This window comes from Dendrobium catenatum, unplaced genomic scaffold, assembly GCF_001605985.2.
Source record: "Dendrobium catenatum unplaced genomic scaffold, ASM160598v2 fragScaff_scaffold_807, whole genome shotgun sequence".
NCBI lineage: Eukaryota > Viridiplantae > Streptophyta > Magnoliopsida > Asparagales > Orchidaceae > Dendrobium > Dendrobium catenatum.
The window spans coordinates 252,121-276,833 of record NW_021319269.1 but is presented as its reverse complement, the minus strand read 5'-3'; the positions used below and the strand labels follow the sequence as shown (position 1 = coordinate 276,833).

The 24,713-nt window shown below is 35.9% G+C and overlaps 1 protein-coding gene and 1 long non-coding RNA gene across 5 annotated transcripts in view; both read left to right on the top strand.

The window, feature by feature from the left end:
* Positions 1–8,389: 8,389 nt before the first annotated feature.
* LOC110115027 (transcriptional activator DEMETER) overlaps positions 8,390–24,713 on the top strand; it is a 46,475-nt gene continuing 30,151 nt past the window's right edge. For 2 of the 4 annotated variants that reach the window (XR_002305287.2, XR_003701425.1), the window contains exons 1-11: positions 8,390–8,655; positions 8,739–8,837; positions 8,976–10,640; positions 11,041–11,131; positions 11,802–12,507; positions 16,837–16,916; positions 17,283–17,367; positions 17,454–17,545; positions 17,706–17,774; positions 17,941–17,977; positions 18,075–18,145. Coding sequence is in view for 2 of the 4 variants with exons in the window: in XM_020848127.2 (XP_020703786.1) it covers positions 8,541–8,655; positions 8,739–8,837; positions 8,976–10,640; positions 11,041–11,131; positions 11,802–12,507; positions 16,837–16,916; positions 17,283–17,367; positions 17,454–17,545; positions 17,706–17,774; positions 17,941–17,977; positions 18,075–18,145 (3,110 nt within the window). In the remaining 2 variants the exon portion in view is untranslated. Of the gene's footprint in view, positions 8,656–8,738; positions 8,838–8,935; positions 10,641–11,040; positions 11,132–11,801; positions 12,508–16,836; positions 16,917–17,282; positions 17,368–17,453; positions 17,546–17,705; positions 17,775–17,940; positions 17,978–18,074; positions 18,146–24,713 lie in introns of all 4 variants that reach the window. The other 2 variants (XM_020848127.2, XM_020848128.2) reach the window with 2 other exon arrangements.
* On the top strand, positions 19,647–23,316 carry LOC114580135. Its single transcript, XR_003701426.1, has 2 exons — positions 19,647–20,357; positions 20,441–23,316. It is a non-coding gene; the product is annotated as an uncharacterized LOC114580135 (long non-coding RNA).

Genomic DNA, 24,713 nt, shown 5'->3' with positions numbered 1-24,713 from the left:
CATTCAATATAACTAAAGAAAATTCTAATCTAAATCATGAACAACAAGCACTCATCAAACATCACACTCACATATTACAAGATAGGTTTGGGTTGCTTCCTACTAAGCACTTAGTTTATAGTCTTCAGCCAAACTAAGCAAAAGTCTATCTATGATGAACTAACTCCATAAAACTCCTAATATAATCTATGTCACATCCTAAGTAGGGTTTAAGTCTTTATCGATTAAATTAAAATGTTTGGGTGATCTTATCATCCCAGATATCTATATTTCCATAAGGATAAACATACACTACATTGAATAGTCCAAATAATCTGGACTTTAATTTCCCAAAAAATAATTTCAATCTTAAATTAAAAAGAAGTATCACTTTTCTAAGTTCAAAATCTTTCGTAATGAGCTTACAATCATGCCATTTTTGAACTTCTTCCTTGTACAAATTGGCATTCTTATAAGCATCTAATCTGAAATCTTTTAACTCATTCATCCACATTAGTTATTTCTCCTCAGCTTCCTTAAGATTATAAGTTAATTATTATTTTACCACTCAATATGCCTTATGCTTCAAGTCTAATGGTAAGGGACAAACTTTGCCATAAATTAACCTATAGAAAACATTCCAATTGAGGTCTTATATGAAGTCCTATAAGCCCAAAGTGCATCATCCACTCTCAGAGCCCAATCCTTCATATTTATACTTACCATATTTTTTAAAATCCTTTTGACCTCCCTATTATTAAATTAAACTTTCAACTAGTATGGGGATGATAAGAACTTGTTACCCTATGTTGTATTAATACTTCAATATGGGGTTCTCTACTCTTATATTAAAAAAGTGACGCCCCTATCACTAATGATGTGACTCTAATTATTTTAAATCTTGATAACATAATCTTTTTTAAATCTTTCAATGAACATTTGAGCATCATTTTTAGGTGTTTCCACTCCTTCAAACCACTTATAGTCAACTGCTATCAAAATATATTTAGCCTCTTTTAATTTATGCATATCCTTCATCTTATGAGCATCCTAGTAGTTGTTAACTCATTCTTTTCATTGATCACTATAGTTAAACCTCCCTTCTTCGACACAATATGAATGGGGCTAACCCAAGTACTATAAAAATGGGATAAATGATATTTGCATCAAACCATTTAAGTATTTATTTCCTTATAATCTCTTTCATGATAGGGATTAATCTTCTTTATGAGTTAGATTTTGGTTGGGAGTCTTCTCCAACAAAATCTTATGTATGAATAATGATGAACTAATCCCCTTAATATCAGCTATTATTCAACCAAATATTTTTTTATATGGTTTAAGAACCCTAATCAACTTTATTTATGATATTATTCCAACTCAAAAGAAATAATAACAAGTAAGGTTAATTCATATCTTAAAAATGCATACTTGAAATGGGCATGTAAGCCTTTAAACTCAAGAACTAGTGCCTCAAAAATAGAAGGTTTCACTAATATCCTTAGAGATAATATACCTAATAGCTCATACCTATTCATTATAAATATGTACCATTTATTATGTTAAAATTCAATGAAAATGGGATATTTTAATTTTCTTTATAAAGGAAATGTACAGGAAAAAAATTCATAAGTGTTGAACGAGTGCCATAGCACCCATTAATTTTTGTGCCACAACATCATCATCTATAAGGTCCCAACGCCTAATTCAAACATTGCAACGCTGGAAACTCTAGAATTTAAGGTAAATCAGTGCCCTAACAGATCCAAGGTCATTTTTGAAACCCTCCATAGCACCGCAACATTAGAAATTCATGCTGCAGCACCTGAGTCTCAAGAATTTGAATGTCATAAAACTGATCATCCCAACACCATAATGCCTGATTGAATATTCAAGCATCGTAGATCTCAACTTTTCTAGCATAGTAATGGAGTAGTTGAGAAAATATGTAGCCCCATCAATTTAACCAATAAATGTATCGATTCAACCAATAGATGCACCAAGTAAATATAGCACCATAGCGGAGAAAGCTTAATAATACAAAGGTGCTTGCTCATTTTATAACAATGTAGATTCACTATGTCGAGTGTCTCAGTGCTTAAGCCCATTTTTGCACTTGTTACAAATAGTTTTTAAGTTCACTTGTTAGAGAGTTTTGTCACTTTTAGTAGAGTCCTAAAATATTTAGTCTAGTTCCTTAGTTTACTCTTAGAGTAAAGTTTAAGTGAGGCTAAGTACAAGATACTTTCATTAAAGATCTTAGCTTGTCTTGTATAAGTAATTTTACCATTAGGGGAGCAAGGAGTTTTGAGAAAACCGGTGGTACGTACCGGCGGTTTACCGACGGCCGCCGGCAGTTATACGATGGACGCACGACGGTTCAAACCGTCGGTAATACCGACGGCTATAACCGCCGTCAACCGCCGGTAAGGTACCGGCGGTCTAACGGCGCCGTCCGGCGGTCTAATGAACCAGACGACGCCAGGTTTAACCGCCGGAACACCGCCGGTACTTTAACCGGCGGTTTTCCGGCGGTTACAATACCGGCGGCCGAACCGCCGAAAGACCGACGGTTAAAATTCCGGTGGTCACCAGCGGTACGGGCCGCCGGAAAACCGCCACAAAAATAAACCGCCGGTAAAAAGCCGTCGGAATTGGTTTCCTACACCGTTTTAACCGGCGGTTACCAAACCGCCGTTAGACCGCCGGTAACGTAAAAAACCGCCGGTAATTTTACACTAACCGCCGGAAAAAACCGCCGGTTTTCAGCGTTTTTCCTGTAGTGATAAATTCTATGTTGAATCTCAAATTTAACTACCAATGTCTCAAATTTTTATTGTAAAAATAGCTTTCTCCATCACTAATATTCACCCTAGGTGTTCCAAATTTAGAAAAAAAAAATATTTTTCTTCAAGAATTTAATAACCACCTATGTATCACTCTTTGGGATAGCCGCTCTATCAATCCAATTGGAGACATAGTCAATTACTTTAACATGAATTGGTTTTGTAATGAACAAACAAAAGAACCCATCAAGTTAAGCCACCTTACATAAAAAATTTTTTACATCCAAAATATAATTTAAGAGCATTCCATCTTTCTAAGAAATACTACCTACTTTCTAACATTTATCACATCTCTTCACAATATAATTCACATATATACATGGTGTATACCAATAAAATCCTAATTGTAATATTTTAGAAGTAATTTTAAAACCTCCGTAATGCCCTCCAAACTCTGAATCATGGCATTTACTAATGATGCTTTTTATTTTTTCTAAGGGGACACACTTCCTAAGATTTGATCTTTACACTTCTAAAAAAGATAAGGCTCGTCCCAAAAATAAAATTTGAAATAATGCACAAAATGTTTCTTTGGATAGATGACATGTCACTTTACAAAATTTCACTTGCAATGAAATTTATAATGTTAGCTTCAAAAGGTGCACTATAATCACTCAATGAAAATAAACGTTCATCTGGAAAAAAAAAATAGAACTCATTAATTTAATTTTTATATCAAATTTAGAAAAATGATCATCTACTTGATTTTCCACTCCTTTTCTATCAGGTATTTTAATATCAAATTTTTGTAGAAGTAGAATCCTCCTAATAAGTATATGTTCATATCCATTTTTGACAAAATACTTGATAAAAGAACGGTTAGTATAAATAACAACTTTATTACTTATATAGTATTATCTAAATTTGTCAAAAATAAACATAAGAGCTAGAAATTCTTTTTTGGCTTGAATTGCTGGTCACTAATTCTTTGGTGAATTCCATCCATTAAAGGTATTTGTTAATGTTCTTCACTGAGTTGATTAGCTGTAACCTCTAATTATTTTTCTTTTTTTTTTATTTTAGTTTTTTTTAAAATGTTTTATCAATTTTTTGGTCGAACAATATAAAGACAATTAGTGTCATGCCCTAGAATCTAAATGGTAAGAATTCCTTCTTTTAATTTTTTAATATAATAAAATCATAGTTATCTATTTTCTTTTATCAATAATAATATTAGCAAAAATAAATCTAGTAATTGAAACATCAATATGCTTCTGTATTCATGCTCTAAAAATTATGTATAATACTCAGGAATCATTTAAATAAAATACATCACCAAGTCCTAGGCATAAAAGAATAACTAAAATAAAAGAAGCAAAACCTAATAAATCTTGATTGATCTTACTCTTCTGATCCTCTATCCTGACATGAAATTATTTAAACCACATATAATGAGCTTAAAAGCCCAATAGATTTCTAAATCCTACAACTGACACAAAGCACGAAAAGAAATATATATATATATATATATCACCAATCAATTTATAATAATAGCAATCATTATGATCATAAATTTGTGCATAAATAATAAGCATATGTATTAACAAAAAAATCTATGAAATAGTTTAACAGTACGATCCGAAAGCTAGTAAACCAGCATGGGCGTCAAATCAATAAAATAATCACCATTGCAATAAAATTAAATAAAAAAGAAAATCATGTTAATTGGTAGAACCAAAGCCTCAATGAAGACCGTCAAAACCATATCAATATAGTAAAATCATGTAATAGTATACATATATTATCCAATTATTTTATATCAGCATTAGATCAGTATCATAATCATATGTTTATTATATCACATAATTAGTAACAATGAATCAATAAACAAAAATATTATCAATAAATTAATATAAATATTAGTGAATCAATAGCAGTAGTGTCGATGATTGCAACAATAGAGCAATACAGTAATAATAGCAGTAAGGTCGTATAGTAATAATGAATCAATAACATGCATTCTAATAATCAAACTAAACAAGAACATAGTTTTGGCAAAGTAGTGTTTTTCTAGTTGTAAGTTGGTTGTTAGTAATCGTTGGCTCAATAAAAAGAGTCGCCGCTTCTCGCCCGTCAGCACGACAATAACTCTTTATAAATCACAATTAATAAATCAAGTGAATTAGTAGAGGATAATATCAAATCACAATATTTAAAAGAAAGTCCAATGACCCCCAATCCTATATAAGCTAGTCAGTCTTCAGCCAACATTAGTAAAACTAGCTTTTTACTTGTCCTCGCACATTATTATTATAGTATTATAACTATAATAGCAACCCGCTATTACCTAAACACATACCAATTTTTAGTCACAATGCTGGTATTAAAAATATACTTAAATAAAAAACGCACAAATTTCTATTTAGTGCAAATTGTATAAGAAACAATAACTTCTATTTTATCTATTGAAATTCATGAATGTTCCAAATAAAATATCCATAATAATCAATATGCTAACATATTAAAAGTTGTGCAATAAAAGTTTAATAAATTTGAAGAAAATATAATAAATTCAATTTAAAAGAAATCAACAGGTCGAAATCAAAATCTTTGAAAATAGAAGTAGAGAATAAGTACTTACCTCAATCTAAAAAATTCTCGTAAAAGTGGCAAAGCGATCCAACGAGAAAAACATCATTTGTTTTCTTTCTCTTCTCATTTCCTCCCCTCCCTTTTGGTTCCTTCTCATACAAGCTGGCACTAGCAGTGGTGAGAGAGGTGAGTGAGTGGTATAAATATACATTGCATGTTGAATATAGAATAATTTTAGAACAAAGGTTTTAATGCTGTGGTGGCATTTTCAGTCATGACTCAGTGACGTAGCGCTCAAAGGAACAACACCACTGCTCTTAAGTTAAAACTAAAATTCAGATTTAAATTTTAAAATTATTTTAAAAATTTGTGGGTTGTTATAATTAGTCTCTACCATGCATTCAATAACTTAAGTAGATAAAGAAAACTACATTCCACACCACATAATAGTTATGATAAAAACAAAAACAGTTTAATCACAACAATGATAATAGAATTTCATGTTAGTTAACATAAATTAAATTGAAGTATAATATTACTAAGCTAATGATAAAACAAAGAAATAACACGATTAAGTTAATGATTTTAAAATTAATATTAACTATGTAAAAATATGGTGTTAATTCCCAGCAATGATATTAAAAACTTAATAGTGTTATTTCTTTTTTATAAATTATTAATGTATCTTGCCATTTCAAGTAATAAAGTGATAAAAAATGTTTTTCAAGCATGAAAAGAAAAAACTATAGATCTTTTCTAAGGGTTTTATAATTTTATAATTAATATGATTTTATGATTGATTTAGTAATTATGTGTATGTAGAATAGATCTGCTAAGTTTAATTGTAAATTAGAGTATTAATAATTCCTCATCTTTATTGAGCTTATTGGAATTCTAGTGAAGTTATGATTAGATGTACCATGCATTAATCACTTGTTTCATAGCATGAACATGATCCTCTTAATCATTCAAAAATCCTGAAAAATTCATATGTTTATTTCTAGGATTTTATGCAAAATTTTCTATTTGTTCTACTGTAATCTCTATCGATAACATAGATCACACTAAGTTTTAAGTTTGTGAAAGAAAAAAATAGCTAAAGGAAGTTCATAGAAATATGAAATAATCATTGACAATATAAGTGCGTGTACCTAAGCTACATTAAACATAACATCAAAATCAAATAAAAAATTCAAAAAAATTTCTAACCTCTAATTTTCAATTTAAACAAAATAAAAATAATAACTTTCATTTCACTTCAAAATAAGAGCAATAGTAAAAAGATTCAAAAATACAAATTGGCTGTAAATCAAATTTTTCCTTCATATGAAGGCTTGCCCTCAATATACTTTCATACTTTCCCACTCTCATTGTCGTGACTACTAAAGAAATGCAAAAACAATAGAGATTAGGGATAAAGAAATAGGAGAGTTCCATTTGCGGAACCTTCTCCACTTTAGTTCACACTTAATTGTGGCAAGTCCTTTACATGAAACATACACTGCATCCGACATATCACCACTTGAGAACTGATTATTGCTTTGAGAATCTCTGTCGACGAATTGAGGTTGGAAATCACGCCGGAGGAAGCTATAATTCAGACAAAAAAAGCTTGAGTTAATTTGTGTTGTAAGTAAAGAGATAAAAACTTCATCATGTATAAATGATATGGTACCTCCAATGCTTACGCTGGCCTTCCCAACCAAAATATACATGCTGATTTTTCAGAACAACAATGTAGTACGAAATATTCTCGCCATCCTTCACATTTCTCACCCTCTTCATTGCAAGATATTGACAGCCGGACCAGCCGTTCATGTACAAAAATGCCCCATATCCTCCTCGGAGAGAAAAGGTCTCCGCTAATGAAATGCAAAATAATTAAAAAAGGGAAATTTACATACATGACATTTTATTTCATGTTATTTACATATATAACACTCAAAACATTAATATTACATGCCTACCACTCATATACAACTTTAATATCAAATATATCACTCATATAATTCATTTCTACATTTCATACGATCTTATAAACTTTAATATTTTATTCCATGCATCCAAATTTGTTCTATGAGTGATAGACATGTAATATTAATATTTTGGGTATTAGATACGTAAATAGCATAAAATAAAATGATATGTATATAAATCTCCCTTAAAAAATGCAAAAAATAATCAATTTCTTCTCCAACAATAGGCCACCGTTCTTCAGCAAATTATTAGATCCGGACACCGGACAGAGAGAATTATCTATCTACAATGATTGAAAACGACGGATGTGTTACAATCTCGTTGTATCGGCTCTGCCAGTGTTTGTGTTTTCTGTCATATTGAGCAAGAATCTCTTGCTCATCTGCTCTTTGAATGCATTTTCACTTTTGGCATTATTAAGTCTTTCCTTCCCTGGTTGGTCAAGTATCTCATGAGGCCTAATTTATTTCTGGCTCTGAAAAGTGTATTAGATCAGGGCTTAACTGCTTCTCGGGAGAATTATTTCCTTTTGGGTACCTGTGCAAACATCTATTTTATATGGAGAGTTAGAAATGACAGAATTTTTGATGGTATTGTTGATTGCCAAGCTACTGTGATGACAAAAATAAAAAAAGCCATTGACCGAAAAACTTCGACATGGAAGAAATTTTGATTCTTTTGCTGCACTGTGAATCCTCCCTCTCTCTATTTGATTTTGGTTGCCTGGGAGTTTTTGATAGGACAATGATGAATGCTATTTTTAACAACTGCCCCTTGGACGCTCTCCTTGGCAACCAGGGGCTCTGCTCTTGCTGTCCCTTTCGTGCTTTTTGGTGGTTTTACAAGAGCAACCTAAGTCCTATTCTGCTTTTAGCTCTGTTTTTGTATTTCTGCCCATAAGTTTTTATTCCTCTTTTGAGTCTTTAGTTTCTCTTTTTGTATTTGAGAATAAGGATTATAGTTTTTTCTTTATTTTTCACTTGTAATCTCCTTTATTTCACTTGACCTCAAAAAAAAAAAAAAAAAAAAAAAAAACTGCAATAGCATTTGGACCGTCCTTTTTACGGGATAGAGAGAAATCCGCATGTGAAGGGGAGGAGAGAAATCAGTAATAATTTCTCCCGTTCTCCGGTCTCGGGACATTTTCTCTCCAAAATCTCGGCATTTTGGTACATCACCAACTGGCCCGGCTGTCAATACCCAGCAATGAAGAGGGCGAGGGATGTGGACGACGGCGAGAATATTTCGGCCTGCATTGTTGTTCTGAAGAATCAGCATGGATACTTTGGCTGGGAAGGCCAGCGAAAGCGTTGTCATGGAGGTACGAGATCATATACACGATGAACTTTTTATTTCTTCACTTACAGCACAAATAAACTCAGGCTTTTTTTGTCGGGATTATAGCTACCTCCGGAGTGATTTCCGACCTCAATTCGTCGACAGAGATTCTCAAAGCCGTTGTCAGTTCAAGTGGCGATGTGTCGGAGGCAGTGCGCGTTTCAGGTAAAGGTCTTGCCCTAATTAATCGTGAACTACAGTGGAGAAGGTTCCGCAAATGGAACTCTCTTATTTCTTTATTCCTAATATCTATTGTTTTGAAGGCACTCAGTCTGACTGCTTGCTCTTGCAATGAATTCTTAGAGGCCTTAGTTTCCAACAAACCTGGAAATAGTATGCATGATGATGGGGGAAAGATGGGATCAGATCCAAAGGAGCGGAGGAAGAAAGGGAAGAGAACGAAGCAAAGGCCCAAAGTGGTTGAAATTGAGAAGACAGAAAGGAAACCTAAGATGGGAATTCCAATGCCTCCTCAAACACCCAAACAGAAATATCTTATTTCTGCTGCTTTTACAGGGACTTGCTCAGCTGATTGCTCTGACGGTGAATTGTTAGAGGCTTTAGTTTTGGATAAATCTGGAAATAGCATGCATGATAATCGTGGAAAGCTCGGAGCAGATTCAGATAAGGAGTGGAAGATTAAAAAGAAGAGAAAGAAGTACAGGCCCAAGGTGGTCGAAATTGAGAAAACAGAAAGTAAGTCTAGGATGGAGACTCCAAAGGCTCCTCAAACACCCAGTCAGAAATCTCCGAGGAAGAAAAAGGGCAAAGTGATTGGAAGGAAGACTTTTGCAAAGAAAAGGTTGTTTGAAAATTATTTAGAAGATGACGATGAATGGGAAGAACCTAGTGATCAACCCAAGCCTACTTATGCTGATGAGGCAATTCATCCTTCTAACAGAATCCAATTCGATGAGGATGATTATGTTGCTGAAAAAAATGTGGAGCCTTGTGGAAATGGAGTGATTACAGAGAATTTGTCAGCAGGATCTAGTAATTGTTCAAGAGATATCAATATTAGAATTGATGAGTTGTTGCAAGAGCTTGCTAAACTGCCCATGAAATCATCTTCACCTCTACTACTTAAAGAAGAATTATTGCAACTTAATATTGAATGCCCTGTAGATACCCTGAGTTATATTGTTGATAATATTAGAATCCCCTGCCTTCTCTATTTTGTTAAGCAAGCGAGAAAAATTATAGACAGAAGTAGAATTAAAACAGGTTATAAGCTCGGAGAGGGTCTATATCATTCAACAAACAAAGTATTGGAAGACTTTATATATGTGCTAAAGAAATGTCTTCCATCTCTTCTTTTGAAAAATGACCAGTCAACAGCTTCAGGGTATATGTTTAATAACAGGCAAGGTGGAAGGAGCAAGAGGAAAATTAGTGGATCAAGGGAGATAAAGGCTGCAGCTAAAAAATTGTCTATGCCCGCTAGCCAATCTAACTTTCAAATTGTGCCTTATACTAAGTTATATGAGTTAAGCTCAAGGTTCCAACACATAGAAGTCTCATGCACAACACCTGTGATGAGTAAGTTCACAACCAATGGGCAAACAACTCACAATTTGGGGGATATCAACTTGACTCCAAATCAGGGTAGCAGGAATGCAATGGAACTTGCTTTTCAAAGTGTTGCTGATAAGTTCAGCTTGGTGGACATAGATAATAACTTTGGGGTGGACTCTCCTGCTGAATTACAAAATGCTCTTGTTCCTTTTGTTGGAGGTGGTATGATTGTTCCATGTAACCGATCATTAGAACAAGTTAGGCAAAAACCCCACAGAGCAGAAGTGCTATTGGATCCAGAGACAAATAGACTGTGGAGATTTTTGCAGGAAAATGAAGGTGATGACAATGTTGAAGGCATGGATTCATGCAATCTAAAGTGGTGGGAGAATGAAAGACGCGTTTTCCTTGGACGTGCTAAATCTTTCACTGCCCGCATGAATATCATTTTAGGTGTATCATCATTACCCTTGTACATTATTCTCAACATAATATCTAATTTGTTTCATTTTCTTATTTACGCTGAAAAATTAGATTATTTTAATGGAATTTCTTGGGCATTGTTAATTTGTTTTGATAATTATACAATGATAAAATGCGGATTTTTCTTAGATAAGTAAACTCTAACTTCAAAGTACATTCAGAAAATGAACTATTCAAATGTTAGAATATGTTGAATTTATTTGTACAGTAATCAATTGAAACAAAGTTAGAAGTACATGATTATTGTTTTCAAAAGCTACATTTGAATAAACCCAATTATGGTTCATTTATTTTGCTATCACCAAGTCGATGATATTTGATGAAAAGGAGCATAAATAGCTGCATACTTAACTGCTTTATCTTTTTACAGGTGACAGGAGGTTCTCTCCTTGGAAAGGTTCAATTGTGGACTCTGTGGTTGGCGTTTTTCTTACCCAAAATGTATCAGATCATTTGTCAAGGTAGCAATCTTATTATATGAGTCTAATACAAAATGATTTAATTCTTCGTAACCATATGTGGTATTTGTAAATGTACCCTTACGTGCTATAATATATGCATATATCTCCTTGCAATGGCTGCTATTCACTTACGTGGACATAATTATTAGAGATTAGTTAACCGTTAATTGGAGGCTATGCATGTATTTCTCAACATGTCAGGGTTATTTAGGATGTCAATAATTACTCTACCAATGTGTACCACATTACCCTCTGTTCAAGTTGGCCTATGCCAGATCTTCTCTTAGCTTTTGGACCTATTACTGTGTAAAGTTTTGAAGTTCTTTCTTGGATTTTTGTAGATACCTATTCCAAATGAAAGTTAATTTGTATTTCATTTGAGAAAAGGATCAAAATAGTCTATTGACTCTTGACTCTTTATGATGGATCAAAATAGTCCTCAACTATATTAAATGAACATTTTGGTCTCTCCAACTTTTTAAAGATAAATCAAAATAGTCCCACAATGAGATGATTTTGATTCATTTTTAAAGACTTGAGAGATTAAAAATGATTATTTAATATAGTTGAGGATCATTTTAGTTCTTTATAAAGAGTCAAAGGACTATTTTGGCCCTTTTACCTATTCCATTTTGTCTTATAAAATTATCATTTTATCTACTATATGCAGTTCTGCTTTTATGTCCCTTGCTGCAAAATTTCCACTTCACAGAGAAGGGGAGGGAGGAAGTTCTGAGAGAAAACTGGCTGAAGAACATGAAGAGACCTCTACTGATGCCATGGGATGCCTAGACAACATTCCTAGTCTATCTAATTGTGATGCTCAAGATCCTATGGACATTCAGTTAAATGGGCATCCGCTGGAGGACTTGACAAGCCAATCTCACTACATTCAAAATTCTTTTGTTGCCAGTAGAATGGATAGTGAAAATGCTATGGTGTTTGATGTGGATGGATGCATTCCTAAACATGTAGCAATCATTTCAAAAGCTTTTCGTGAGAATGCAGAAAATGAATGTAGAGATTGTCCTCGTGTTCTTTCTGAATTGGTAGCATGCTCTAACGTGAACAATTATCATGTATATAAAATGGATGCTGAAAAGGAAGCTACCATCAGTTCTTCAAGCGAGTTAGAAGCTCATTTCAGGTTAGAGGAAAACACATCAAATGCAAAGAAAGCAAATTCTGTTGATGAAGGAAAAATTGACTGGGAGGGGTTGAGGAGAAAAGTTGATCCTGAAGGTGGTAAGAAAGAGAGGAACCGTGAGAGTTTGGACTCAGTAGATTGGGAAGCAGTGCGAAATGCAGATGTAAGTAAAATTTCTGAAGCTATTCGAGAGCGAGGGATGAATAATTTACTGGCAAATCGAATCAAGGTAAAATCGTTTTGCTTATTTGATTATAAAAAAGGCAAGGGCCGGTGTTGAAGGTGGATGGACCGGCTGGTCCGGTCCATCACTGACCTGCCCCAAATCCAAGTAAACATGTCCTAACATGCGGGCCTAGGCGAGTGTAGAGTACAGGTCGAGCGTGGCTGGGCGGGAGCGGGATGGTGTTGTCATGCCTCATGCGGGCGGGAGCAGGTCGCGACAAGTTTGCGCGGGTGGGAGTAGACATGATCATGGAGGTGGATGCAGTGCGATCAAATGGGCTTGAGTCTGGATGTGGACGCGGTGCGGTCACACGGGTCATTTTCAGGTTGGTGGGTTGACCCGAACCAAACATGATTTTTCAAACGGGTTAGGAATTAGAACCCAATTTAAACCGGATTTTTCGGGTCGAATTTTCAGGTCGGGGCATAAGTTGACACCACTAAGTGACATGTATATATGTGCGGGCGAGGGGGGTAGGGGATAGGGGTGTAAACGAGTCGAGTTATGACACTATCAAGCTCAACTCATCAGTTAGAAAGTCAGCTCGAAAAGGCGAGCTCGTCCCATTGTAAACGAGCTCACGAGTTGTTGTCGATCTGTAGAGATTTTACGCGTGCAGTTGTCTTATTCCGCTCAAACAAGATCTCTTCCACACACGTAACAAAGGTTTTACAACAAGTTTGGTTTTTATTATTTTTAAAATTGATTTAAAAAAAAAGCTACCCCACATTTATTAAAATGCTACAGGATTGCTTTTTATTTCTTGTTTCCACATAAAAGTTGGCTGATTAGAAATATAAAATTAATAGTTTATATAGTTTTAAATGTTTAACTCTAATATTTTAAAAGTTACAATATGGTTTTTATCTTTTTCACTATTATTTTTTTTTAAATATTCAACAACAACAATAACAACAATAACAACAATATCAAGCCTTTATCCCACTACATGGCTCAGCTACATGAATTCGTTTTCTCCGTTGTGTCTAGCTAAGAGTCAAATTCTCATTTAAATCTAATAAAGAAATGTCATTTCTAATACTTCCAAACCAAGTCTTTTTAGATCTATCTCTACCTTTCTTAACATATATCAAATCTAATACATCTACTCACCTAACATGGTCATCAGAAGGCCACTGTTTTATAAGATCAGACCATCTAAGGCGACTCTCTCTAATCTTATATGTCACTAGAGCTACTCCAACCTTTTCACGGATATGCTCATTTCGTATCCTATCTTTAAGAGTAAATCCACTTATCCACCTTAGCATCCTCATCTCAGCAACACTTAACTTAATGTTAATCTTCTCTTATATATATTTATTTAAAAATACTAATAGTAATTTGAGCCGACTCGCGAGTTCACGAGCTGAGCCTCATCAAGCTCGAACTCGAGCTTGATTAATAAACAAGCTCATGACTCGATAAGCTCGGCTCACTTATGCTCCTATGTGGGGGTTGAAAGTTCGTTAGGGTTGTTAAGCCCTTCTAAATTAGAGGCTAACCAAGAGCGGGGGGGGGGGAGGGTGAAGGGGGGGGGGGGGGGGAGGGTGAATTTGTGGTTTTAAATATTCATAAATAAAAACAAAAACTTTTTGAATATTTTAAAACAAACAGGATCAACCATTGATGCTGAAGCGATTAACAAAACCAATCAAAGATTTTAAACCATATAATCAACCATAGAAAATTATAGTGCGGAAAATAAAAGTGCAGGAATAAAATAGAAAGAACACACCAGTTTTTATAGTGGTTCGGTCAACTTGACCTACGCCCACTCCCTGGAGGCACCCTCCGAGTATTGCACTAAAACACTAGTGTCTCTCTTTTTGCTCCCACAACAAGGCGGATAAGCCCTTACATAATCATTTTCACTGACCCCGATGAGGTAAAGAACCTAGACTCCTTTTGCTTCTTCCTGAAACAGGAACAATTATTAGGTCAGGTGACCTGACGTAGCTCTACGTTCAGACGCCAATAACATGTTGTCACGTGGTCTTACTCAATACCGCGCGGCCCGACGACTTGACCCGGGATTGCTATGTTCACGTATTGCTCAGTATTGCTCTAGGTATTGCTCGGTATTGCTCGATATATCTCGGTATTGCTTGACAATAATGAAAAATATCGCTATGTGAAGACCAATACCGAGCAATACAGAGAAATACCGAGCAATACCGAGAAAAACTCGGTATTGCTCGGTATTTCTCGATATTGCTCGTTATTGCTCGGTATTGATCTTCACAGAATGGTATTTCTCGTTATTGTCGAGCAAAATTGACCAATACCGAGCAATACCTAGCAACACGCGAACATAGCAATCCCGTCTCCGTTCCCGGTCGGGGTTGTCGGGCCGCGTGGTAAATAGTGAGAACACATGGTACTATTTTACTGGCGTTTGAACGAGAGCTACGTCAGGTGACCGGACCAAATAAAAAGTTCCTGAAACAGGCACGGAACCTCAACTCCTTCTGCTTCCTCCTATTGCAGACAGAGAACTTTGATCTAGTGCTGATGAAGACCTCCTAAGAGCCACCAAGGTGCCAAGGATTACGATTGGAGAAGACGATATAAATTCTTGATTGGAGCAACCTTTGTGAACACCTCACAAACTCCCCCTCACAATATTCTCCTCTCCCAAGCTCTCCTTCTCCTTCTCTAAGCTCTCTCAGGTCAGGACAACAACAAAAGATATTTTTATAAGCAATTGAGAGATCTTATAAAGAAGACCTTGGAAATTGCCCTAATTTTCAACTTGCCGACAAAAATCGTTTTGGACGATCGACAGATCGTCCTGTATGATCAGTGTATATCAGTCCTTCCAACCAGAACGATTTGGGTTTGCTGTACGATTAGAACACAATATTTATTCTGATCGTCCAAGAAGATTTGGTCATCGTCACGTACGATTAGTTCAAAATTATACATCATCATCCACCAGATAGTTCGGGACATTCAGGAGATAAATCGAGATGATATAAAAATATAATTGATCGTTCAGGACGATACTTGGATTGTCCTGTACGATTAGTTCAAAATTAGTGATTATCGTCCAGCAGATAGGTCGGGACATCTAGGAGATTTAGGAGAAAATTAAGGTTTTTCACACAGATCGTCCAGGACGACATGCGATCGGCCAGAATGATATGATCGATCAATCTAACTTTAATTATTTTTCTTAATCACCTGACTAATTTAGGCATGATTGTAATGAATCGTCCAGGACGATATGGGATCGTCCGGTACGATTAGAACAAAATTCTAAAAATAAAATCTTGCCTAAATGAGTTTGGCAGCTGAGTATTTTTAATTTGAGCATATCATCCAGGACAATGGGCGTATCGTCTAGGACGATTTGCTTAAGCAAGTTTACATGACCCAGATGGCCTAATTAGGGTTTTTGTTTTTGACTGATCGTCCAGGACGATATAAAATCGTCATATACGATATGATCAAAAACAGAAAAGCTCTAACTCACTAAATTTCTCCACCTGAGTGTGTGTGCAAGTTTACTTAGCTTCAGGATCCACCAAGGTATATTTGACTTAAGAAAAGGTAAAAAATGCATTGAAATAGAAATTACAGACTGACTCAATCATAGTCTACCTTATCTTGAGCTGATTGATGTTCCAAACGAATTTGTGGACTTGAAAGGTTAGTGAGCTGGACACATAAAACAGATATGCATAAATGATTGTAGTAAAGGAACAATAATGTTTGTTATCATCAAAATCACATGACTTGAGTCCTGATCTGCAGCAGGGGTTGCAAACTTGGGCTTGAAACATTAAAAATTAAACTAATTCAATTCAAAGTTTAAGATTATGGATGAGTGTCAACCACTTAGTATTTATACACAAGATGTATTACCAAAGCCCAATACTCTTATGTGCATTGACAATCTCCCCTAATGTGTGGGGTTTGTACATTAGCTGGCTATTACATGATGTGTGCAAAAAAAGAGGTTAATCTGAAAATTTGAGAGAAACCGACTGAGCCTATTGATTTGGTTTGGTTTGAAGTCTAAATTTTTTTTCTTTGCCAACTAATTTAGTTTGATTTAGGCTAGGTTTGCAAAATTGAAATAAACCAAACTGAACCAATTAAGCATGATATATAACTGTAAATTCTATTCATAAATAATGAGCTTTATTTAATTCATCTTTATGTATACAACCCTTTTGGATGCTTCTAGAGTTTTGAGTTGGAGACCATTAACAAAGAGTTTTTAAATAACTTTATTTAATTGTATCGAAGTATCTGACAAGTTTTTTTTTTTTATCAAATTTGTGGAAAATGATTTCTAATGCATAAATAATTTATTCCTCGCAGGATTTCCTTAGTCGTTTGTTTAGAGACCATGGAAACATTGATCTTGAATGGTTAAGAAACGTATGCCCTGATGAAGCCAAGTAAGACCATTTGCTTATTGATTTTATGTTGAGATGACCTGTCATTATGGATTATTAGAATTACTATCCTAAATTTTTGTGCTATAACAAAGCGCGCCATATTTAATTTCATTTTGAGCATATGATGAATAATTGAGAATTTCTTCTTTTCCCAAGAGCATACATGAGATTGCAGGCAGCAACAAGTATGTGCAAATCATAACAAATCTGTCTACACCCAGGAACCTCTCTCTCCATTCTGCAACTCTTTCCTTATCACTTTCTCACTAACAAAAGCTGATGTTACATTTAAAAGATGTCAATTTATTAAAATTGGTGAAGTATGATGCTTACAGGAAATTTTTTTAATATCTATGCTGCTCACAGGAAATACCTTCTAAGCATACGGGGATTAGGGCTAAAAAGTGTCGAGTGTGTTCGCCTCCTAGCACTTCAAAATGTGGCTTTCCCCGTAAGGTTCAAATTTAATAGAACAATTTAATTTCAAATATGGGTTTTACTCAATATTATAAAGTTCTTTTTCATGTTACTATTAAGGTTGATACCAATGTTGCTCGCATAAGTGTAAGATTAGGATGGGTGCCACTCAAGCCGTTACCAGAGTTCCTTCAACTACATCTCTTAGAACAGTAAGTGTGCTAATCTTTCCTAATGACATATTTTATTGGAGATTACTAATTATCTTTTGGCCCCACTCCAGATTCCATCCCAAAATTGATTATGAATTTGAAAACATTATTAATTTATTGTCCATTGCAATCCTTCTAATCTTTCATGGTATTTTAATAGGTATCCTATAATGGATAGCGTGCAGAAATATATTTGGCCACGTTTATGCAAGCTTGATCAAAAGGAGTTGTAAATTTCAGAAACCTACTGCAAAAAAACTCATTTCCAAAATATGTTTTTATTGTAGTACATTGATTCAGAAAATGATTTTTAATTCTTTTTGAGAAACTTTGTTTTCTTTTTAATTATTTCTTGACTATTAGTTTCTTATATACAAGTTTACCTTGTCTTACAGATACGAGCTACATTATCACATGATTACTTTTGGAAAGGTAAATTAATTGGTATGTTTATATGAGCTACGCCTACATATCAAATTACTTTGTTGTTTTTTCTAATAGGTTGATTGTTTCTTGGAGTTTCATGCAGGTATTTTGTACAAAAAGCAAGCCAAACTGTAAAGTTTGTCCAATGAGAGGAGAGTGCAAGCACTTTAATAGGTATGAATTTCTTTTCTAGTTAGAAAGTCTGAAATCGAGGAATGGATAATTATTCATTTTTAACCGTTTTTTAGTTTGGTGATTATGAACATTATTTTGATCCTGATTTTGTGGCTACGCTATTCAGTTAGAAATAATGAAGTTGAATTGTTGCGATAAATGAAGGAACCTTATCTTCAATGGCACACTATTGACTAAATTAAAAAAAAAGGAAAGATGAAAAAAAATTCAAACAACTTCAAGAAGCAATGCTCTGAGCCTGCATGCAGTTTGAGCTCATGCGACTTGTGCTCGCGTGCCTCTGCATCCCTTACACCGACCCCACTTCATAAAACAATGTAATGCTCCTCACGTAACATACACTTACGGAATAAAACCATCACAGTCCGCTCTCCCCATTCAAACACATGCCCTCTCCCTTTGTCCCTCTCGTCTCTTTGTGCCGCTCATAGGAGTCGAAACCCCTCTTCTCCCATAGTCGCATGCAGGAAGACTGATCCCAAGCCAACTACCGTACTACCTGTTCCATTCACGTTGGCCCCTTGTTCCGATCCCGAGCCAACCCTTCCACACATCAGCTCCACTCCTCTGTGCGCAATCCATATTGGCGCCCTGCTTCGATCGTTTGTGCCTAAACCCTAGGTCTGCACGAAGTCGCATGACTGCCCTTCTGTTTAGCCTCTTCAAGCATGAACTTATGCTTTGATTCGTTCAATCTTGTAATTCAACTACTTCGTCACAATTTCATCTCTATTTGTACATGATCTTATTGTGTATGTATACAAATAGGAGCCTGGTCTTGTATACAAATAGGAACCTGTTCGGTAGACCATCATTGTCTCGCCTTTGATATGATTGCCCGGGAATCTTTGTAATAAAAATATATAGTTTAAAATAAATAAAAATTATAAATTTATGAAGCAACAGATGCCGACAAATTGCAAGACCCGCGTCGTCGATCTTAATAGATCTGGTCGGGAAGTAATTATCGATATGATTGCATGCGCGCGGGGAGAATCCGGGATGCTGCTGAAATTACCTTAGAAGACTACCAATTGGAGAGCAATTAAATTTTAAATTTAATTTATATATTCAATTAATCAACTGATTAAATTTAATTTATTAATTCAATTAATCAACTGATTAAATTTAATTTATTAATTCAATTAATCAACTGATTAAATTTAATTAATGAAAATTAATTAATTGAAATAAATAATTAATGAAATTAATCAATTAAAGGAAATTAATTGATTTATTAAAATTAATTAATTAAAATCAAATTGATTAATTAAAATTGCTTGATCAAAATTAATCTATTGATTGGAATTAATTAATTATATTAATTAATAGAAATTCATTAGTTAATTAGAATTAATTAATTAAAACCAAATTAATTGAATGATATTAATTAAATAATGTTAATTAATTAATCAAAATTAATTGATTTGCTGAAATTACTTAATTGAAATTAGTTAAGATTTGTTGGTTGATTAAAACTTTCATTAGAAAGAAATTGAAAACAAAACTTTCATGTCACCCATGGGAAAAAGTCATAAACCGTATTTCCCTTAGTGAAATCACATTTCAATTTGGAAATTGTCAATCAACATGGGGTAAAAGTCATAAACCGTATTCCCTTAGTGAAGTCACATTTCAATCTGAAACTTTTCATCCACCCATGGTCTTTTTGTATAAAATGCATTTCTCTACTTCAATTCCATGATTGTATAATTTCCCGGATTGGAGATCTTTCTTTTCTTATTCTGAAGTATGAAATTCGTAAATTCATTAATGAAAAACGAATTTCATTCTAAATTCAAGTTGAAGTTCAGTATTCTATTCATCTTAAGAATCTCATTCTAAATTCAAGTTGAAGTTCAGTTTTCTATTCATCTTAAGAATTCTAATTCACTTAAGAAATAAGTAATCTTAATAAGAAGGAAGTATTAAGAAAGAAAAGAAAATAGAAAAGAACAAGAAAAAGAAGGCGTTAGGATAGTTTTTTTCTTCAAGAACAAAAGGCAATAGTTTGATTCGAAGAAAAGGGACTTAGTCAAAGGATGACCCTATCAATAAAGGATACCGCAATGGGCAGTCAATTGAAAGGACATAGCGAGAGACAGAATGGGCTTAGTTAGGGGCGGGCCTATTCCACCAACATCAACTAAGGTGCGGAGCAAGAGAAATGAGTCCTTGATGAAGAGCTAAGGTGCGTAGCAATGGAATGAGAATATTTCAAGAAGGAATTCCGTCGGCCACAGTTCGACTGTACCTGACAATGAGGCTTGCAAGGTGCGTAGCAAAGAAGCCGCCAATTCGCCTTAACACAATACCTTTCAGGGCTACCACGGGATACGTGAATGGGAAGGCACAAGGAAGACCTCGATCTCCTTACCAAGCACGCACTTGTCCCTTCTCCGGCTACGAATAAGCCACTTGGCAATGGTGCCTCACAAGGCTAGAAGAGGTTTACATCGCTCGTGACCTAACAACGTGAGTCACTTCAATTGCTGAGGCGCGAAGCGAAAAAGAAGTACGTACTTGTTTTGTTACCAAAACCCCGCCTAATGCCTTGCAAATGAGAGAAAAACTACATAAGACATTATCGAAGAATGGGAGGAAAAGGCGGCGATAGTTTTCTTTTGACAAAGAAAAGGGAAATTGGGCCCATACGACTTCCACCGCTAACCGATACGGCAATGGCGATCCACCAGGAAACCCCATAACCCCCCTCTACTTAGAAAATTCAGGGATACATCGACTAAGGGACAGGCGGTAGGAATGGAAAGCTGGGCGTACTGGATAGATTCCGAAACGAACTCATGTTCATGCTTCTAACTAGGCTTTTTCTTAGCTATATAAGCTCCCCAAGATTGAAATGAAGAAAAAAAACTAGCGCCTTATCCTATCCGGGAAGCAAGCATGGAAGCACTCAAGCTAAAGCAAAGCTCCACATACGCGCCATTTCATAGCACTCAAGGTTCTGAATGGAACAATCGGTGCATGAGGAATAAGGAAAGGCCTGAATGAAAGGGTAGAACCATAACGAAAAGGGGCAAGAATGCGACAGCAGCAGATGGACTGAAGAGGGAAAACATACATCCATACGACAGGAGAATAAAGGGCATATGGGGGACAGATTTGCCTTTTCTCCAATAGAGTACTTATGCAAGTGCCAGGCATGACTCTATCGCCAGACTAGACCACAAGCAGAGGTGGTTCAATCGATCTATCTACTACAGGCTAGCTCATTCAAAACTCGGTCAGGTCTTCGCATCGGTCGAGCTCGATCCTTTCGATCGGGAAAGGCTTGAATAGAACAACATACAAGCAAAGTGAATTGAAATGATTCGAGATCTGGATAGTGCATTGAACTAAGCAGCAGAAATTGGACTTGACTGAAAGTGCCGATGCTTGTCCGCCTATTTCTATCTTTCTATGATGGACGAAATACAGCATCAAATAGCCGAGCCTTATGATATGATAGAGAGCTCCAGCTCCTCTTTTGTCTGAATAAAGAAAGTCATCAAAATGATATCTTTCCTCAGCCAGAAAAGGTGGACATATTTCGGATGAGTGGCCGATCCGTGAGGAAGATCCATATTCATATGAAGTCGCAGGCCATATTGGAATGAAAGGTAAGCCGCGTAAAGCCAGAGCATTTGAGCATCGAGAATTTGATTTGAGAAGTCAGGTGACGAAAGTAGGGCAATTAGTTCCAAAAAGTCAGTCTTAGGAAGCACAGATTTTATATATTCCTTTTATCTGAGTGAATGCCAGATATTCTCCGATCAATGTTCTAGTTCAAGTACTATGCTTATCAAATCCATTAGGATTGAGACTACGATCTCTATGCACACGACACTTGCTCTTTCTTGGCTTTTCTGGTTGGTTGGCCTACTGAAAAGCTAGCTATCCATGCCTAGCCCTTGTGGAGTAAAGAAAGCCCTGACTTACGCCTAGAGCACCATGCAGTCCAAATATGCTACATTAGCCAGCCCAGTCCGCATCGGAATAAGCAGATAGTTACAAGTTACCATATAGGATCCCTTTACCAGGAGATGCCTTGAGATACAATTCGATGAACTGCTTCTAAATGTCAATGAGGAATTGACGGTGTATGCATGAATTGGCTCACTACACCAACAGCGTAGGTCAGGTCCGGGTTCGGTCTTGTAATAGTGAGGGAGATTAGCTTCCCAACTAACCTCTTATATGCTCTAGGATCTGTTCTCCTTCAGGGCTGAGAATATGATGAACCTCCACAGGCGAGTATGTAGGCTTCGCACCCAGTTTTCCGATTTTCCAGAGGAAGTAGAAGCCAAATTGGGACCATATGTGATCAGACAAGTCCTCCCAGGGATTGCGCTACTGCTAACAAACATGGATGGACTTCCCTCGCCTATCACCCGCAAAGTCCCTCAAATAAAGCGCATGTCTTATTGCCTAATTGTTTTCTTCATATCATATATCTAACATTCCTTAAGTTCCTTCTGATTTGTCAAAATTAGGTATTCCCAGACAGTGTATAGCCCTAGACTGATGAAGAAGAAATCTCAGCATGAGAGAAGGAACTTAATACATCTCAAAAGCAGGAGGACGTATATTGAACAATTCTAAGAAAATCTATTTTCAAATAGATTAAGGAGAATAGAAACTATTTGTACACAAAAACTCTTTTGTATACGCATACACATGGCGTCCAGCTTCATTCTTTATACTAGTAAAAGGTCTAATAAGTATAGATTCCTCAAATATCCTAACATGTCTTTTCTTTTCGTAAAACAGAATTCCTCTTTTTAGGCCTTTGAATTGATACCCTATCCCCGCGCTGCGGTTAGACAGTGAAATCTTTCGAATTCGAAAATGAAGAGGAAATCGGTTCTAATTTGCCTAATTGAGATCTCTGGAATATGGAAAGAATATTTACTTCTTTTTTGTTTCATTCGAAAAGGGCCCTTCTTCTATGTTCTATTCTAGATCCAAAGACTCAATTCTTACACAAAAACAAAAATAGGAAAAGAACCATAGGTTCGATACCTTGTTCTTGTTAGAGTTATAGGCTCTTGTTATCTAATTCGTGCTTCATAGAAATCTCAGATAGAATCGACGAATGAAACAGGTTCATTAACAATTCACATCACGGATACAGAATGAAAAAAAAGAAAGATTCATCAGGTGAAAAGAGAAGTATAACCATCCATATCCTATTGCCTCGGGATGTGTGGTATTTCGCCTGTTCCTAAGTTGTTCCTTTGGAATGGGCTTGTGTCAAATGCTTTTGCTCTCGCTTTATCGGAGGCCAGCATACGGCCGCGTAGAATGCCCTAGCCTGATTCTTTTGTGGGGTCAGGCTCTAGCGCTCTCCCAGCGCGTAAGTAGTGATTCTCCGGCTATAGATATTCAATGGTAGGGTGAATCACTGCTTTCCTTGCGCGCTGCAGCTTTGCTTGCATGACTTCGCTCGTGCTTTATTGGAATCGACAATAGCAGCCGCTATTGTTCTTTTTGGCATATACGCGGAAAGCATCCCAACAGGATATGGATGACTTCTCTTTTCGCTCAGGAGGGCGCGGTGCTAGCTTTTGTTCCGGTGGTTCTTCTATCATATTGGTATGGAGCGGGGAAGTCTCGTATCTTTTGTTTGGGTTGTGGGTGAATAATGCTGTTGCTATTTGTCTGATCCCTTTTTTGGAGTGGACATTGATCTTCCTTCAGCTGTGAATTCTCGCAGGGGTTTTAGTTGTTGCAAATTATCGATGAGTTTTATGGGAACTTAGCTCAATAAAGCTTTATTGACAGATTGTGATTTGTACGCTCAATATCCGCTAATGGCTCGCAGCCATACTTCAACTTTCCGTATGGGCTGTTGGAAGCTTACAAGTCTAGTTCAAGAATTGAACAGAATTCGCGGAGCTCGCCCGGAAATCAAAAGAAAAGAAAAATGAGCAGCGCTCGCCAGGCATAAGTAAATACTAATAGTGGCTTTCCTAGAGGTCCAACAAACCTCAAAACTCTATTGTAAAATGCTGACGCACCTTCGCTGATCAACGTTAATGCCCTGCTTCTGCTTTTTTTTTCTTTCGTTCTGTGAATCAATCGTTAGACTTTTCTTAGCTGACGGGAACCTACCTATCGCAGCGAATACTTATTTTGAAAGAAATGAAAATAACAGAATTGGGTTTTCGCAGAAGTCACTTAGTGAATCTATTTACTGTATATGGATCTCCACTCTCTATGTCTCACCACGAAGCCATTATCCAGCCGGTTTTTTGTTCTATTTGCTACGCAACCTAAGCTGTCTATGAATTTCTTTTTCCTGTTAGCGAGCTTACCGATCATAGACTGCACTGTCTCATTTTATGCTTCTTTTTGCTCCGTGTAGGATCTTCAGACTAGCGCCCTAATTGGTCATGGTCGTCAAGGTGGGGGGGCTCCCTGACATGGACTGTCTCCATCTGCCTTCTTCTGCTACTGGTGAGAGGCTGAAATAGAAAGGAATGGTTGGGACAACCAGATGCCCGAGTTGTGAAATAGGGAGAATTTGAAATCTTCTCCATATCCT